The following is an 18,961-nucleotide window of genomic DNA, read 5'->3' on the forward strand; positions in this document are numbered from 1 at the left end:
TTTGTTGTAGGGATCCTAATGTCTTTTATCATATAAATATTACACAATGAAAACTTACATTAGGTATCAAAAAAAAAACCCACCTTTACAATCTGTACATTTGTTTTTTCCTTGCAGTTCTTTTACATTATACATCTTTAAACAGAAATTCACAAGTAAAACAGCAAATCAATTACCAAAGAAAAGAAGTGACACTGTTGTTAATGAAACAAGATTTGTCTTTGTTTTGACGGATAAATATATGCCCAAACTTATTTCAAGTTGATACAAGATACACAAATTTGTACTGTAGGCTTGACAAAAAATTTGTTCCAGATTATTTCTGTAGATTTCACTAATCCCACGTCGCTCAGAGCAAATAATACTGATTTATACACTATACTTCTTTGGCCCTTGCTGGATTGTAAAGACCTGGAGTGAAACTACTGCTTCCTGTCCATTTCAGTGATAAATTCTGGAAGGCCTGAGACCTTCTAGCCATGTTAATTAGACTAAGGAGACGGTGACCTTTTGAATTCCTCTAGATTACAAATTTATGTACACTAACCTGGGCTCTGTATTTTGGATGGCGTATAAGAAGAGTGAAAAAAATTCAATTGTGTTTTATAACTCCACATAAAGAAATTGAACTGTACTGTCTTTGGTTTGTATCAGAGGACAAGAATAAGGGAAGAATTTTAAGGATGACTGTAAACTCATTTGTTCCATATAAGGTAAGTAGCAAAGTACTTCCTACATGATTATATACCAAGTAGTGGACCTAAACAGCCCTGCCATCGGGATTTCTGAGTTTGGATGTAGAAAGATGTAAATTTGTGTGTACAGTGATTTTTTTAAAACACTAAACACTAAGTGAAAGCTAGTCATTTGCTTTTTCACTAAAGCTCAGTACAAGGGGGCATGCAAATGGGAACTGGTCTTTCATCAAAGAAACTTCTTAAATGGTCTGAATCCTTCCAGGAAACTATACTGCATATATAGTTTGTTTCTGACTAAGACTTGGTGTTGCCGGTTTGGAAGTTCTGGTTGTTGAGATTATATTCTTGGCAGTTGGTCAGCTTGTGTATGAATTTTAAGTCAGCTCGGCATCAGGCATCCAAACATGGAAGGTAAGTTCCCGGCCAAAAGAAAATGATCATATGAATTTTTTTTAGAGAAATAGAGTCTGACAGAGAAGTTTGTCAACAGTTGCCCAGATAATTAAATGAGCCCGTTTATCATTAACCTTCATTAATAGAAAACTCACAGGACTCTTGTGATTTTGCCAAACAATACAATTTACGTTATAAGTAATTTCTTATCTTGTAACAAACTGAACTTTGTGAATTTGTATACATGACCAAAAGTCTAAATCACTTCCACATCTGAAGGAGGAAACAGAATTCCAAGCCACATGCATGTCTGATGTTGTATATACACAATATGTACATATGTACATGCTGTCAGCTATTATTGAAACCTCTCATCCAGTTAGCTTATTTCTAAATAGTATTAATAGTGAAGACAAAAGCACAAATTCAATTCAAAAAACAGTTACTTCAAAAAAAATGGCACATGTAAGTTAAACAGACTTCTTTAAAAAAGCTATAAATTCTTAATTCTATCCATTGTAGATTATGTAAGAGACAAACATGTTTTGTGTTATATTTACTTTAGCTAATTAGCCAGCCATGTATGAGGTGGTAATAGCCACGTTTCCAGGTACTTAATTTGGCTATTTTATCATGATTGTGAGACTAAAATTAAGTTGACTTGTAACTGGATGATGTCATGTTGTTTAATAGCTCCTTCCTGCCCCCCCACCCCCAAATTTATGGCTACATCTCTAGAAGTTCTCTTCTAGGTAGATATCCTTTTTTGTGTAAGAATATAGTGAGGAAGGAGGGGGAAAGGCAAATTGATTAGATCTGAGGTAGTGAAGTGGGAACCAGGTTTGTAAAGAATGCTGAAATACAGAGGAAGTGATTCTCCTTTTGGCATGTGGGTATTTTTCCATCATAAGCAAGTTTTGGATGGAACAATGCCTCAGCAAAAGCCAGGGAAGGAAACATTCATTTTCCAGGGATTTTAGTTCTAAGGAAGCAGCAGCTGGACAGGTCATGTAGAAGAAGCTACCTTGTCAGAAAACTATAGTCATGTGTTTTACCATGCTTTTGATATTAGTCCCAAGGGGAGAAAAAGTTTGTGGAATGAATGGCAAATATTTCTCATTCTTCAGCTATCCTCCCTTTGATTCAAACTGACTGGAAGAGAAAACCTTACTGCACAGTAAGAATCTTTTAAGTAAAAAAGTAGCTCCTTTTCTTTAAAGTACCCTTTTTAAAGCCAGTCAGTCTAAGGTTCTCCGGGTCTTTGTGTTGAGGTTTAGGAAATGAGATCTCTGATATACTCTACAGTTTGTGTTTCTTGAGTTTCTGGGCTAAGAACAGTCACCCTGCTCCATCTGAGCCAAGACATGATTGTTTCTTGCAAGTTGGAGGGTTTCTATCTTCTTCTGTGCATATTTCAGTTGGGTCTTTAGAGCATTATTATCTGCTTTCAGAGTATTTATTTCCTAAAAGAAAAGGAGAATGAGGTATGTTAATAAAGCAGCAATAAATGGCAGATTAGTTACATCAGGAGTACTACACTTGAATGGCATCTTTTCACTGTAACTGTGAAACTGTTTTCAAGGTAGTTATTCTGCTCTGAATAAAAACTAAGTTGAATACTTATCAAATGATCATGTGTATCAGTTAGTTTTGTTATATCACATCTTTGTTTATCAAAGATGTGAGTGGCTAGCAGGCAGAATAAACCATTCATGGACAATAGATGGATAATAAGAAAATCTTTGAATATTGTGTAGCAGACCTAAATGTGGCAGAAAAGGTCTTGGTCAGGTTTGAGGTATAAAAGCAATGACTTTGGAATATACTATGTGATATTACAGTTCACATGGGAGATTACATACATTATCATATATTACATATTTTCTTCTCCAAATCATTGAAAACTAACAGACTCTTGATAAAGGTGAGAATTTTATCCCATCCCCTTAAACTGGGATTTAATTATCTAACTTGCAATGATTTAGTTATAGAGGCAGCCATTGATTTCCAATGCTACAAATAGAAATTCAGTTTTTATGTGGCTAATATTCCATTGTGCATATGTATTGATATATGTATATGCATTTACACACGCATCTTTATCAATTCATTTGTTGATGGAAACTTAGGTTGCTTCCATAACTTAACTATTTAATACTGCAAACACTGGGGTGCATGTATCTTTTTGAATTGGTGTTTTCATTTTCTTTGGATATATACCCAGAAGTGGAATTACTAATCAAATGGTAGTTCTTTTTTTAGTCTTGAGAAATCGCCAGTGTTTTCCATAGTGGCTATACCAGTTTTCATTCCTACCAACTGTGTACAAGGATTCCTTATTTCTGCACATCTTCACCAGCACTTGTTATCACCTCATACCTGTTAGAGTGACTATGATCAAGAAGATATCTCATTGTGGTTTTGATTTGCATTTCTCTGATTAGTGACATGGAACATCTTTTCATGTTCCTATCAGCCATTTGTATGTTTTGGGGAAAACCCCTGTATAGTTCTGGTTTTTAGATTTTGTTGTTGGTATTGAGTTGTATGAGTTATTTACATATTTTAAATAATTCCTTATTGGATATATCATTTGCAAATATCTTCTCCCATTCAGTAGGTTACCTTTTCATTTTATTGATGGTTTCCTTACTATGCAAAAGCTTAGTTAATGTAGTCCCATTTGTTGATGTTTGCTTTTGGTGTCATGTCCACAAATTCACTGCCAAAGACTGATGAAAAAGAACTTCTTCCCTACTTTTTTTCCCCTAGGAGTTTCATAGTATCAGGCCTCATGTTTGTCTCTGATCCATCCTGAGTTGATTTGTATGAGACGTGTAAGATGGGAGTCGCATTTCATTGCTCTGCATGTGCTGATCCAGTTTTCCCAACACCATTTGTGAAGAGACTACCCTTTTTGCCTTGGATGTGCTCTGGGCGCTCTCGTCAGGTGTTAGTTCACCATATACATGGGGGTTTAATTCTGGGCTGTTGTCGGTTCCATTGGTCTATGTGTCTGTTTTTGTGCCAGTATCATAGTGTTTTTACTACTGTAGCTTTGTAGTATTTAACTTGAAATTAGGAAGTGTGGTACCTCCAGCTTCTTTCATCAGGGTTACTTAGGTTATTCATAGTCTTCTGTTGTTCCATACAAATGTTAGGACTGTTTTTTCTATTTCTGTGAAGAATTCCATTGGTATTCTGATTGAATCTGTAGATTGCCTTGGGTAGTATGGGCATTTTAACATTCCTTTTAAAAAAAAATGATTGAGTTTATTTACAATGTTTTGTTAGTTTCTGCTATAAGCAAAGTGATTCAGTTATACACATATATATTCTTTTTTATATTCTTTTCCATTATGGTTTGTCACTGGATAGTGAATATAATGCTCTGTGCTACACAGTAGGACCTTGTTGTTTATCTATTCTATATGTAATAGTTTACACCTGCTAATCCCAAACTTCCATCCCATCCTTCCCCCAGCCTCTCCCTTGGCAACCACAAGTCTGTTCTCTTATGTTTGTAAGTCTTTTCTGTTTCATGGATAAATTAATTTAGGTCATATTTCAGATGCCACATATAAGTGAAATTTTTTTTGTTTTTCTGACTGACTTCACTTAGCTATGATATTCTCTAGGTCCATCCAAATAGCATTATTTCATTCTTTTTTATACACACACACACACATATGTATATACATACATATATATACACACATACCACTATATCCATATCACATCTTTATCCATTTATCTGTCACTGGATACTTAGGTTGCTTCCATGTCTTGGAAGTAGTGCTGCTGTAAGGTGGTACTTCATTGTAGTTTTGAGTTTCATTTCTCTAATAATTATCTCATGATGAGCATCTTTTCATTTGCCTATTGGGCATCTATGTCCTCCTTGAAAGAATTTAGGTCCTCTGCCAGACATTTCAACAGTCTTAATTCTTCTATCCATGAACACAGCAAGTCTTTCCATTTGTGTCTTCGATTTCTTTCTGCAAAGTCTTGTAGTTTGCCTTGTATAAATCTTTCATTTCCTTGGTTAAATTTATTCCTAAATATTTTGTTTCTGATGCTATTGGGAACAGGGAAGTTTTCTTTTTCAGATGTTTCATCCTTAGTGTGTAAAAATGCAACTGATTTCTGTAAGCTGGTTTTGTATCCTGCAGTTTAACTGAAAATGTTAGCTGCAACGGTTTTTTTTTTTGTTTGTTGTTTAATCTTTGGTTTTTTCTATATATGGGCTCATCATCTGCAAGTAGTGACACTTTCGCTGCTGCTTTTCTGGCTTGGATGCTTTTTATGGTCTTGCCTAATCACTTTAGCTAAGACTTTCAGTACTTGAATAAGTGGTGAGAGTGGGCATCTTCATCTTGTTCTTAATCTTGGTGGAAAAGCCTTGAAATTTTCTCTACTGAGTATAATGTTAACTGTCAGTTTGTTATATGTGGACCTTATTATGTCGAGGTATATTCCTTTTATTCCAGTTTGAGCAGGGTTTTTATCATGAAAGAATGTTGTATTCTGTCAAATGTTTTTTTTTTTTTGAATTTGTTGAGATGACCACATGATTTTTCTTTCATTTTACTAATGTGATATAGTACATTTATTGATTTGCATATGTTGAACTGTCTTTGGATCCTAAGAAAGAAATCCCAGTTTTCATAGTGTATAGCATCTTTTTGATGTGTTCTTAAACTCAGGTTGCTAATATTTTGTTGAGAATTTTAGCATGTATAGTTGCCAGTAACATAGGTCTATATAGTTTGTCTTAGTGTCCTTATCTGACTTTGGTATTAGGGTAAAACTACCCTGATGGTTTGAAAGTATTCTATCTTTTTAGAAAGCTTTTAAGAAGGACCAGTGTTAATTCTTTGAGTGTTGGGTAGAATTTGCCAGTGAAGCTGTCTGATCCTGGGTTTTCTGTGTTGGGAGGATTTTGACTACTGAGTCAATGTCTTTGCTTGTTGTTATTAGTTTGCTTGTTGTTATTGGTTTGTTTAGATTTTCTTTTTTTTCTGGATTCAGTCTTGGTCATTTCTGAAAATTTACACATTTGTTCTAGGTTATCTAATGTATTGGCATATTCATAAGTTTCTTATGGTTCTATGGATTTGGGTAGTAACAGCTGTAATGTTGCCTTTTGTTTTTTTAATTTTACATATTGAGACTTCTCTCATTTTTTCTTAGTGTGAATAAAGGTTTGGCAGTTTCACCTTTTGTTAGTGGGCCTGAAGTTTTGGTTCATGATGGTGCAACTGTTTGTTTTTTTAAGGCAAACAGTCTTGGTTAAATGATTATTCACAATTATCAATTTTGTTCACCTTTTCTTTTTGTGGTCTCTATTTTTCTTCCTGATAGCAGTGAATTAGCATGGAATAGGCTCACCAACTCCCTTGGTGGACCTCTCTGAGGTCCTATGTAGTACTTTCTGAAGCACAGGAGGGTAGAAATCTACTGGGTGTTCTGGTATAAGATGCACAGTCACTTTTGTTTATGAATGACCAATCTGGTTGTAAATAAAAGGGAAGATTTAAAAAGTCACACACACTACCATGATGCCAACATCCCTGGGTTTTGAGACTTTGAATCTTGTGTTCTTAGCTTGCTTATACTATACTGATTAATGAATTACTTCTCAACATAAATTACCCAGATAGCTGTCTATTAGCTACTGTGTAGTCCTGAGTATTTGCCATGTGCCAGGTAACTGTATTGTTTAGTCATGTCTGACTCTTGCAACCCCATGGGACTTCAGCCTGCCAGACTCTTCTTGCCTGGGAAAGCCAACAGACAGAGGAGTGGAGTGGGTTGCAGTTTCCTTCTCCAAGGGATCTTTCTGACCCACAGATCAAACCTGCATCTCCTTCATTGGCAGGTGGATCTTCACTGAGCCACCAGGGAAACCCCAGGTACTGTTACATGATGATACAGGTGGGTATAGTATCAGACTGGCGATTTGAATCTAAGAGGCATTGTATTTCCTGTTGTCCTGTGCTGGTTTAGAGGTATAAACATTTACAATATTAATATGTATCATATTATTTTAATATTACATATTAAATACTCTAAGACAAGGATAAAAATAAGAGTTTACATGCTCTGGTATTACTGGAATAGTTAGTTCTGGACCTAATTCACTTATCTGAACTCTTTCTACCACTCACTCCTTGCAGCAAGAAGTTGCTGCCAACTACATTACTCCTATGCCAAGATCTGAAGCAAGCTGTAGAGAGCATGGACAGCTTCTGGCTCTCTCTACTTTAAAGCAGACCAAACAGGTCACAGACTGTAATAGCAGCAGTAAGAAATAGCTCGGATTAGGAACACAGGTGTTTGTCACCAAGACTGAGGTTTTTCCTACTCTCTCAAGGTCACTTTTCAAAGGTTCATTCATTGTTCTTAAAAAAGTTGGTTCTGGTCATTTTTACCCCGAGAGAGAGCTCTGTGTAGCCGACACTGTGCCACCTTCTGTTTCTTAAAGCATGTCCTAAATATTCTGAGTGAGACAGTACTTTTCATCTGGGAAATCTGTTATTTTAGCAGGTGTGTGCCGCCTCATATTATGTTCTTTGTTCTAGGCCCCAAACCAAGAGTTTCACATGCATCATCTAACTTGTTTCTTTGATTCAATACCTGGGGGTCTAACAGGGAAGGTGCAACGCTGAGGACCATGTAGGGAGGCCTGAGACCCTACTGGGCCATTTTACTATGTGGTGTGTAGAATTATGTAAGGAATTCTAGCCAGTTGGATGTTGGTTTTGTGTTTGTACTGACAGGCCTCCAAAAACACATTGCTGACCTTTATGTTCTGGGGGTATAAGGCAGACAGGCCTTCTTCCCCATCTCTAAAATGACTAAGTTGCCCGTCTTTGATAAGAAACTACCGTCCCATGACGAGGTCTGTCTAACCAACTCTCACTCTGAGCTCTGGACTCTACACAGAAACAAGTAAATTCGTGATGACCCTACAATGACCTGCTCTCTCCAGTTGGCCTAGCTCCTACTTTCCTTTCTCTCTCTCTTTTAACCTTATTTTGTCTTTTCTCATGCCTCCATTAAGTACATTACAATTAGGACATTATGAGCCTAATAGGAAAAAACAGCTGTGGTATCAGATTTTTTTTTTTTTTTTACCAATTAATGGATTATAATGCTATATATAATAGATTTAGCTGGTCTAATGTGTAAATATATAAATCAGTACATCTCCTTAAGTTGTAGAGGAAAGCTCCCTCATTTTACATTGAGGAGGTGGCTTTCTGTGCAGTGAGCTAGTCTCTTCTCTTCTCTTGATAGCATGATGTTCCCCTGCCCAAACATAACTGAATAGTGTAACAAAGACTGCTAGGGAGGGAAGATTTAGGCAACTCGCTTTTAAGTCTAGAAAAAGGGTGTGGTGTCACCACAGTAAAGCTGATCTGAGACCGTGCCTCACGGCAGCAGGGAGCCCTGTCCCTCCTAAACATGCAATGCGGACCAGGGTCCTTGCTGCTTTCTTTGCGACAAAGCAGAATCCTTTTCTTACCTTGTTAGCCCCACTCTCAGTCTGAAAAAAAGAAAAAAAGGAAGGTACCTGTTCCAGCTCTTGGTATGTTGGGAGCCTGAGGTGACGGAGCTCCTCCTTTGATTTTATGAAGGATTCCTTGTTCTCCCACTTGACGAAAGCCCGCTTCCTGACCAAGACTGGGCTGGGGCATGGAGACGTAGGGCTGGGCAGCACGTACAGAGTATCCTGGGCTGTCTTCCTTGGGGACGACAGCACAAAGTGACTGGAAGGGCCTTCACTGCCAAGCCAAGACAGTGCTTCAGTCTGGGTGGCCTTGTGGGCGACAGTCCTCTTCAGCCGAACAGAAATTTTCTGTGAGGATACCCCCATGAGCATGATGGTCCGATCCTTACTCTCCTCACTATGTTCCACAGCCTCCCCGTTAGGGAATGTGAAAGGTCCTTCCTCAGGTGCTGTAGGAAGAAGACATGTTGGTACTTCACCTTAGAAAAGCAGGCACTCGAAATTCACACATGAGTATCAAATGAGGCTTTTCTTATTGCTACAGGAGTCCATAAGCCCAAAGTGGAATTAACTTTCAGGCAGCCAGTTCAGGGGGTGAGGCAGCTAAAATTCAGAGGCCTTGCTGGCCAAGCCATGGCTGTTGGTGTCAGGCTTTATCCACCATGAGAAAAGGCCATCCTTAAAGACTCCTTTCCTGTTGCTTGCTTTTGTTCCCCAAAAGGCAGAGTGTCTAAGATTCCATCCTGAGCTTTTTGTATGTCTAGGAATTTGATCTAAATCACAGAAGGGTTAGCTGGGCATCACTGTTACCTTACTAACTGGTGGTCAGTTTTTCATTACAAGCAGACCTTGTCTTACAGCACTTCTACATCAGTGTTCATTTGTTGCCCACAGTACACCCATGTTTAACCTACCCATTCTTCCTGGAAGTTCTAGGAAAGCCTCAGAAGTCCTGCATCACTACTGGACAAAGCTTTGGGGAAGATGCCCTGCAGGTGCACCCCCCTCCCAGGCTTCATTGCTGTTCTCTGCGACCTTTCTCCTAAGCATGCCTGCGTTGTTTGGTACCCACAGGTGACAAGGAACTCTTAATAATACAAAGTGCCTAATATACAGGCATGTCTTTCACAAGGGCATTTGTGGTGGTTTCCGTTACGAGTAGGAAGGATAGAGGTAATCTTTCCTTCCCGAAAACTATATTCTTCTGACTTCGTTTTCCAAAATGAATGTTCCCAGTGCCTGCTTACCGTGGAGCAGATCCTTAGCTCCCAGGGAGCAAAGGTTGGATGCTAGCCCCACAGAAGTGCTGATCTCTGTGGGAGCTGCTGAGTTCTTGGCTTGCTTCTTGCACTCGAACACAACCAGGTCTTTGCATTGTTTGTGGCAGTTCATCCCACAGTCTGTGGACAAGACACCCTAGTCAGGAAGTCCTTCACTTTCTCCTCCAGCGTCTCAAAACCACACCCATGCACTGGTCTTGTCACATATGCACTTCCTAAGTTCTGGAGCTAGGGCACCTAACATTGCTAACGAACTTAGCATTCTTCTTACTGGGTCAACCCTGGATCTCAGTCTTGTCACAGCCCTTATCATGAGTCTGAGAATCAGAAGTGGCATCCTCTTATCTTGGGTGGAAAAAGAGGTATCTTTTTTAGTCCTCCTACACATATTGCCCACCCTAAGGAGACCTCTAGACGCTCCCAGCTGTTAGGTCTCAATCTTTCTTCCTTCCAGTTAAATGTCTTTGCTCCTTTACTCTTGAACTTTTCTAGTCCCAAGGACAACTATGGTAAAAGGAAAGCTGACAATGGCCTTTGGTAATCACTTATCTTCTGTTTCAGAAGTGATTCTGTGCCTGTCTTTGGGGACCCATGACCACATAATCTACCAGTCACCCCAATTTCCAGCACAACCCAGGCAAAGAGAGGATCTTGAAACAGAAGTGCATAGCTAGTCACCTAGGGATTCCTCTCCTTTGTGGTGGCAGTCACTCTCAGGGGTGCTCTAGGGAAGAGATGAGGCTCTGAGCTTGCTGAGAAACTGTGCGCTGAATGGGTCAAACATGCCTTACAGGAAAGCTCCTAGGATCAGGGAAGACAACACGTTGGACAAAGCTGAGCCTTACCTTTACACCGATACCCTTGTTTGATCACTCCCCAGAGCTGTGAGACAAAGAGGAGATGGTTAGAATGTGCTCCATGTCCATCATCTTACCTGGTATGAACCTAGACACTAAGATCCATTCTTTTATTGTTCTGCATTCTTTACCTCAAGTGGGAGGGAAACCTCATTTAGCTCTCATGTGTCTTTATCCCTCCTGGTCTTAAACTGAAAACAGGAAAAAGTTTGTGCCAATCAGAGTTAAGTGTTCAAGAAGCTTCTTATTACAGTGGATTTATGACCCAGGTCTGAAGTGGATAGATCACGGGACAAATAGGATTCTTGAGACTCCAAACTAAACAGCAAGAATATAGAATCCTGGGGTCAGGGGATAAGTTTAGGAGGAAACTATTGGCCAGGGATGGGGCAGCCACCCAGGTGACTTCTTTTGAAGCGGGAAAGATGTCTCATATTTCTATTTTCTAACATCTAAAACTGCATATGGATACAATACTTAAAAAGTACAGCCTCAATTTAACATTTCCTTACAATTTTATTTGAGGCCCCAACTACCAGAGAGAAAAGTAAGTCAGGAAGAAATGGGAAAAGATGAGTGAAGAGTAAAATCCACACATTTAAGAACAAGGTTACCATAGGTGTTTCCTCAGACTCTAGGCTGGGACGAGTTGGTAAAATGCATGTGAGGTCTGTGCCTGGTTAATCTCTTAAACTAGCTCATAATCCTCCCCAAGTAAAACCCTGAAGCACTCTTAAGAACAACTCACAAATCCAGCACAGTTGTCACAGAAAGTGGGCTTCAGGTAGGTGGTCTCTTGGAAGTTGTGAGGAAAACCCAGGCCCAACTTGGAGTAGATGGAGCTGGCCCTCATGAAGTAGGCCGTGATCTCGTCTCTGCTGATGAGGCCTTCCCTGCCAGCAAATGAGAGATGAGGTGTGAGTGGGGCTGGGTCACAAGGCTCCTTCTACCCTTAGAAACTCACTCTCTTTGTATCCTTGATGGGTAGTACAGTATGTATTACCTGACAGTTACTTCCAGCAGCCCTCCTCTTAAGGATGTGTGAGTTGCATGTAATTAGGTAAGATGACACTACTTATCTCCACAGTTACTCTTTGGCTAAACCAGATTCTCCTAACGAATTTAACTGCTCTCCATTAAGACTTTAAAAGAAGTGGTGGAAATGTGGGTTTAGGGAGACAAATACCTTATGCTGTAGTTTCTGGCTTTAGACAGTACCTCTACATAACTGGAGCCCACCAATCAAACGTTTGGTTTCACACAGAGAACCACCCACATAGAACTTATGTAATCTTGAGAAAAGTAAATATGCACAATATTCATAAATATTACTTGTTTCTCATAATCTGAAAGGAAATTAAGAAGGGATTTAAATTTTTTCTTACTTTTTTTTGAGTTTTGAGTTGACTGTTCCTAAACCAGCAGTTATGGAATCTTCAACTCAGGCATTTAAAAAAGCATGCATTTTCTCATGGTGCATTGTGGTCCAAACTGAAGCCAGACAGGCATTTGCTTGATGATGCTCTCTTAGTTCCAAAATTCATTCAGTGACCACAGTAGCATATGTAAACATATCTGAGTTTACAGATTCTTCTAGCAGAACATCCATGAGGCATTCTCATCACCAGGCTCATAACCACATATTCCCATGCATCAACTCTCACCTGTCTTTGTCCATCACACAGAAGGAAAATGGAAAACTTGCAGCAATCTTTTCAAATTCTTCCTGGGAAATGTATCCATCCTGGTCATGATCATAGTTCTTGAAGACAGACTGTGGACAAAGGTGTTTCTTTAGTGATTACCAAGAGAGAAATCAATCATAGCCAAATGACGAAGGGGCTGGAACACCTGAAAAAAGCCTCTCCTCAGTCCTGAGTGACAGGAACAAGGAAACCTGCTCCTGAAGCTGCTGCAGAGACTCAGCAGGTCACATCCCAGGTCTTTGCAGGCACCAGCACCTGGAGGGTGGCTAGGTGCTTTCACTTCCATTAGCACGTCACTAGCCCCCGCCCCAGCTCACTGTGTCCATAGTGCACCACCCTGAGGGACGTTCCCCCCTCCACACTCCCTTCACTGCACAGCTCAGACTGCAGTGTAGCTTTTAACAGCCTAGTCAAAGTGCTCCCATCACTTGCTGGCTTGTACTTTTCTTGTTACACTGGAATAGTCCACAGGATAAATACAGTAACATGAAGGCATGTAGCACGGTGAATTCAATCAAGCAGTGCCAAACTTTTAAAATTCTCCTTATAACCTTTAACTTAAAGCTTTTCTAACCCCTCTCTGCCTGCAAATCAACTGACAGCTTTTAAATGTATGCTCTCTTGCTAGGCTTTTAAGAGGTACACTTCCCTCCATGAGGCCCAAGTGTTTTGGCAAAATGTAACTTCTGAACTGTTCTGCAGCCACAATATGAGAAGTGGTTCCCCTTGCTCATGTAGGAAAGTTTCAAATTTCTTACCCTTTTTGTTTCTACTGCTGTACTCCCCTATCCCCACACACAGAACTAAACCACGCAGTACCTTACTTTTTGCCTGCATGGAAACATGGCTGTACTTACATCCACCATCCTCTGGACGTGTTTGCTTATGGTCTTTGGGTCAGGTTTGGGAGATACTCCAGAGGCCCAGTCCACTACTACTGGTGGCTTTGAAGGTGTTAGTGGCTAAAATGAAATATTTAGAGAAATCCCAGTAACTATAATGCAGTAACTATAATAATCTACAGCTCTTTCTTTTCCCATTACCTGGTAGTTGCATCTATGGATAACCCTCAACTATTATGCAGTAGCAGGGAGCAGAGGGCCCACATGTAATTGAAATCTAGAATAGTGTTCTCTCCACTAAACTTTTTGTTGAAGCTATTGACAGAGTAAAGTAGTAGTTCATTTAGATTTTCTCCCTGTAAAGCAACTAGAGAAAGAACGAAAAAATAAAATTGATAAACCTTTAACCTTTAGCCAGACTCATCAAGGAAAAAAGAGGAGAGGGCTCAAATCAATAAAGTTAGAAATGAAAAAGGAGAAGTTACAACTGACACCATAGAAATACAAAGGATCATAAGAGACTACTACAAACAACTATATGTCAATAAAATGGACAACCTAAAAGAAATAGGCAAATTCTTTGATACAATCTTCCAAGACTGAACTAGGAAGAAATAGGAAACATGAGCAGACCAATCACAAGTAGTAAAATTGAAATGGTGATTTAAAAAACTTCCAACAGCCAAAGTCTAGGACCAGATGTCTTCACAGGTGAATTCTATCAAACATTTAGAAAAGAGATAACACTTATCCTTTTGAGGCTCTTCTAAAAAATTGCAGAGGAAGGAAGACTCCCAAGCTCAATCTATGAGGCCACCATCACCCTGATACCAAAACCAGACAAAGATACCACACACACACAAACATTACAGGTCAATATTGAATACAGATGCAAAAATCCTAGATGAAATACTGAGTTGGCCAAAAAGTTCATAACATTTTATGGAAAAATACAAACTTTTTGGCCAACCCAATACTAGCAAACCAAATCCAACAATATAGTAAAAGGATCATACAGCATGATCAAGTAGGATTTATAGCAGCAATACAAAGATTCTTAAGTATCCACAAATCACTCAATGTGATACACATCATGTTAACTGAAGAATAAAAACCATATGATCATCTCAACAGATGCAGAAAAGGCTTTCAACAAAATTCAACACCCATTTCTCATAAACTCTCCAGAAAGTGGGCATAGGAACTTAACATAATAAAGGTCATTTATGACAAATGCACAGCTAACATCATTTTCACTCATTGGTTCCCTCTAAGATCAGGAACAAGACAAGGTTGTTCACTGTCACCACATTTATTCAACATAGTTATGGAAGTCCTTGCCATGGCAATCAGAGAAGAAAAAGAGAAAAAAATCCAAATTGGAAAATCAGTAAAACTATCACTGTAGTAGTACATGACACTATACATAGAACATCCTAAAGATTCTACCAGAAAACTAGAGGTCGTCAATGAATTTGGTAAAGTTTCAGACTACAAAAATCTCTTGCATTCCTATACACTAATAATGAAAGCTCAGAAAGAGAAATTAGGGAGACAATAACCATTTACCATTGCATCAAAAAGAGTAAAATACCTAAGCATAGACCTACCTAAGGAGACAAAAGACCTGTATGCCAAAAACTGTAAGATGCTGATGAAAGAAACTGAAGATGACACAAACAGATGGAAAGATATGCCGTATTCTTAGATTGGAAGAATCAGTATTCTTCCAATGACTACCCAAGGAACCTACAGATTCAACACAATCCCTACCAAGTTACCCATGACATTTTTCACAGAACTAGAATAAATAGCTTTAAAATTTGCATGAAAATACAAAAAATCCCAAATAGCCAAAGCAATCCTGAGAAAGAAAAACTGAACTGCAGGAATTGGACTCCTTGACATTAGGCTATACCACAAAAGCAACAGTAACCAAAACAGTATGGTACTGGTGCACAAACAGATCAATGAAACAGAAAGCCCAGGAATAAACACACACAATTATGGTCAATTAATCTATGTCAAAGGAGGCAAGAATATATGGAGAAAGAATAATGGAGAAGAGAGTCTTTTCAGTAGGTAGTGCTGGGAAAACTGGATAGCTACATGTAAGAGAATGAAATTAGAACACCATACACAAAAATAAACTCAAAATGGATCAAAAACCTACATGTAAGTCCAGATTCTGTAGAACTAGAGGGAAACATAGGCAGAATACTCTTAACATAAATCACAGCAGTATCTTTGATCCACCTCCAACAGTAATGAAAATGAAAACAAATGAGACCTAATTAAACTTAAAAACTTCTTCACAGCAAGGAAGCCACAAAACAACCAAAAGACAACTGAGAAAATGGAGAAAATATTTACAAAGTGACAAGGGATTAATCTCCAAATATACAAACAACTCTGCAGCTCTCTGTAAAAACAAACCACACACACACACACACACACACACATATATAAGGCAGAAGATTTAAGTAGATAGTTCTCCAAAGAAGACAGAGATGGGCAAAAAGCACATGGAAAGATATTCAACATCACTTATCAGAGAAATTCAAATCAAAAGTACTTTGACGTTATCACCTCACACTGGTCAGAATGGCCATCATCAAAAAGTCTACCAATGACAAATGCTGAAGAGGGTAGGGAGAAAAGGACGCCCTCCTACACTGCTGGTGGGAGTGTAAATTGATACAGCCATTATGGAGAACAGTACAGATATTCCTTTAAAAAACTATAAAGAGAACGACTCTATGATCCAGCAATCCCACTCCTGGGCATGTATCTGGAGAAAACCATACTTTGAAATGATATATGCACCCCAGTGTTGACTGCAGCACTGTTTGCAATAGCCAAGACATGAAGGCAACCTAAATATCCATGAACAGATGAATGGATGCAGAGAAACAACTGATGTGAGGATGCTTTATAATCCATAGGAGGGCAAGGTTACTCCAGCCCACCATGCTATATCCCTTCTCTAGCCAGTAAACCACTGACTGATTCTCCCACTTCTGACACCCATGGCATGTTGTTATTTGCTGTTCACATAGGAGTCTTATCCCCGTGAGTACTATGCAGGTTCTTTATGGTCAGGAACTATTCCTCATATGTACTGAAGTTTTCCTTATTCCTAGCACAATGTTAGGCACATAATAGAAACATAATATGCTTCTTAAACTGAACTAAAGTCTGTTCCAAGATTAATGACCTTGATGAGCAACTTGTAAAGCACCTGTTATATATGGGAGGCTTAATATGAAAAACTCACTGGGGCTTTGTGATTCCTGGGTTCCCGGGCATAGGAAAGTTCATAGATTTCATCTTCAGTGTAGTAGAGATCTAGGGATAACTGCCAAGCAAAGCAGAACAGAGTTAATTGCTAGGATGCTGTTTGCCAGTGCTTCTTCCCTGGGGTTCCCTCTTCCAGGCTGTAAGTTACTTTACTTGTTGTTAAAAATTCACAAAGTTTTGGGATATAATATCTACTACTGGAGTAGGGCAATAATAGTTCTTTAAAATGTTTTTAAATTTGGAGAAGTTTCTTTTAAACTATAGTTAAACAACTAAGCTTCTATGTAGAGCTTAGACCAAAGGCCCTATCTGTCAGACAGTCCACACCTCAGGTGTTCTCTCCCAAAGCAGACTGAAAGGACAGTTTTCACGGCCAGATACTATTAAAATTTGATTCCAGCAACAGAATTCCATTTAAGTGACATTATCAAATGATATTAAGAGTTTTATATATCTCAGAACTTCAAAATTTTAGAGGACAGCAGTCTTAGAAATAATCTTGTTCTTAACCTGATTCTATGGATGGGCTTAAGGGGATTAAGAACTCAAAAACATGCATATTTTTTTGAGTGCAGTTTATGTATGTTTTGGGTAGAAGAATGTTCACTGCTTTCCTCACAAAATTTGTAATCCAAGAAAATGAAGATTCAGAGCCTCTTTTCTCAGATGTTACTGTCTTAAGGATGAGACCAGCCAGTCACCTGGCCAATTAGTAAAAAGGCTGGGATTAGATACCAGCTGAATGCAAAGCCTGAGGAACTATCAGAATAGTCCCCTCAGGGAGGAAGAGGCTACAGTGATTATTCCATGTTGCAAAAAGAAAAAAAAAAGCACATTAAAAATTGTACAATTTTAGTACTGAAAGAGAAGTGAGAAGTCATCACAGAGATGAACCCCTCTGATTTCACAGAGAAGGAAACAGAGTTCTGTGCTCATAGCGCACAACTGGTGAACTACAAAACCACAGTCTGGAAGGGAGTTCATCTGCTCTCACAGCACACCCAAAGGCACAGCCTGGTCTCCCGCACCACGACAAGTGCTCGCCCACCCTGGGCTTGAATGTCTCTGGAATCTAAGCCAGTGGTGGCAGGACCCAAATAATGACCCTGTTTTTGTTTTTTTTAACTCACTGCCATCCCTCCCCCTCCCCCCCCTTTTTTTTAATGAAAACCCACTGTCTCCATCTCTTACCAAGTCTTGTATCCTGATTTGCTATCAGCTCCTCCCAGAGAGCTTAGGACTGGCTTTTCTACGAGGAAGGGAATACTCCTAGAAGTTCAAGGAGCACAGACCTGGAGTCCCACCACGTGGGTCTCAGACCAGGCTCTGCTGCTTAATAACGTGCAGCCTCTGCCAAGTTATGTATTTTTGCCTCAGAATCCCCATCCATAAAACGGATGTAACAACAGTATCCACTTCACAGAGTTTTGTGAGGCTTCACTGAGCTGGTATCTGATAAGGAAGTGCTAGTAACTTGTCTCCCATGGAGCCTCACCGTCAGCAGATGCACCAGGTCCTTGTTGGCCTCCAGGGGTGGGGCCACCTCCTGTAGCTGGACTAACTCATTGATGTGGTTGTACAGGGCCAGCAGCTTGGGGACGTTCACCTTCCCCTCCTCCAGGTAGTCGGGCATGGCTTCGTACAGGGAGATGAGGTCCTTGAGGTGCACCCCCAGGATGGGGATCTTGAAGTCGGTGCACTCCCCATAAGCACGCCGGTAGTTGTCATAGTTTCTGCAGGAGGACAGCAGCTCAGTCATCTCACCTAGAACCTACAAAACAGAAGAGGGGAGCTGGTCACAGGCACCCTCCAGGCGGGCTCTGTTGTCTGCAGCAGCCACCTGTTTACTCTCAGCCCCTACCATGACCACCTGGCCCCTGATGAGTCAGGCATGGGGTGAGCCATCTCAAGTTGCAGATTCTGACTCTCCAGTGACAGCGCCAACTTACACGTCACAGAGCAGACTTACCAAGGGCAAGGTGTACTTTACTTCATAGCTGGAAAATTCTAAGTAAGGTTTTAATATTTTTATGCTAAAGTTGTTCTTTTAAAAAATGTGATACGAGCACATGATAAACTTTTTTTTTAAGGTACAAGATTATACAGTGCATGGCAAGTGTCCCTCTGAACGCCGTCCGCAGTCCCCCTCCCTTGTGTCTTCCAGAGACAAGTGAAGTGTGCTGCCCACAGCTGGCATAGGGAAGGGTGTGCTTCCAGTGTGACACGTCAGTTGTCTATCGAGTGTTCGTATTTCTTATGCTGGGCTCTGTGGGCCTTCACTCAGCGGGTCTCAGGATGGGCCTATGTCTAGGAAGCAGGCGACAGTCCACTCAGACTGAAACCCTGGACAGGGAGACTGAACAGAGCAG

The 18,961-nt window shown here is 39.8% G+C and overlaps 1 protein-coding gene across 2 annotated transcripts in view; it reads right to left on the reverse strand.

Annotated features, from left to right (window-relative positions):
* Nucleotides 1–18,961, reverse strand: part of RASGRP1 (RAS guanyl releasing protein 1) — a 76,522-nt gene continuing 57,561 nt past the window's right edge. The window contains exons 9-17 of one of the 2 annotated variants that reach the window (XM_065941186.1): nucleotides 18,088–18,363; nucleotides 16,570–16,650; nucleotides 13,308–13,412; nucleotides 12,409–12,518; nucleotides 11,493–11,637; nucleotides 10,733–10,769; nucleotides 9,855–10,007; nucleotides 8,671–9,056; nucleotides 1–2,554 (exon numbers count right to left, since the gene is read on the reverse strand). In XM_065941186.1, the coding sequence (XP_065797258.1) occupies nucleotides 2,420–2,554; nucleotides 8,671–9,056; nucleotides 9,855–10,007; nucleotides 10,733–10,769; nucleotides 11,493–11,637; nucleotides 12,409–12,518; nucleotides 13,308–13,412; nucleotides 16,570–16,650; nucleotides 18,088–18,363 (1,428 nt within the window). In that variant the 3' untranslated portion in view covers nucleotides 1–2,419. The remainder of the gene's footprint in view (nucleotides 2,555–8,670; nucleotides 9,057–9,854; nucleotides 10,008–10,732; nucleotides 10,770–11,492; nucleotides 11,638–12,408; nucleotides 12,519–13,307; nucleotides 13,413–16,569; nucleotides 16,651–18,087; nucleotides 18,364–18,961) is intronic. The other variant, XM_065941187.1, reaches the window with a different exon arrangement.

This window comes from Muntiacus reevesi, chromosome 7 (assembly GCF_963930625.1).
Source record: "Muntiacus reevesi chromosome 7, mMunRee1.1, whole genome shotgun sequence".
Lineage (NCBI taxonomy): Eukaryota > Metazoa > Chordata > Mammalia > Artiodactyla > Cervidae > Muntiacus > Muntiacus reevesi.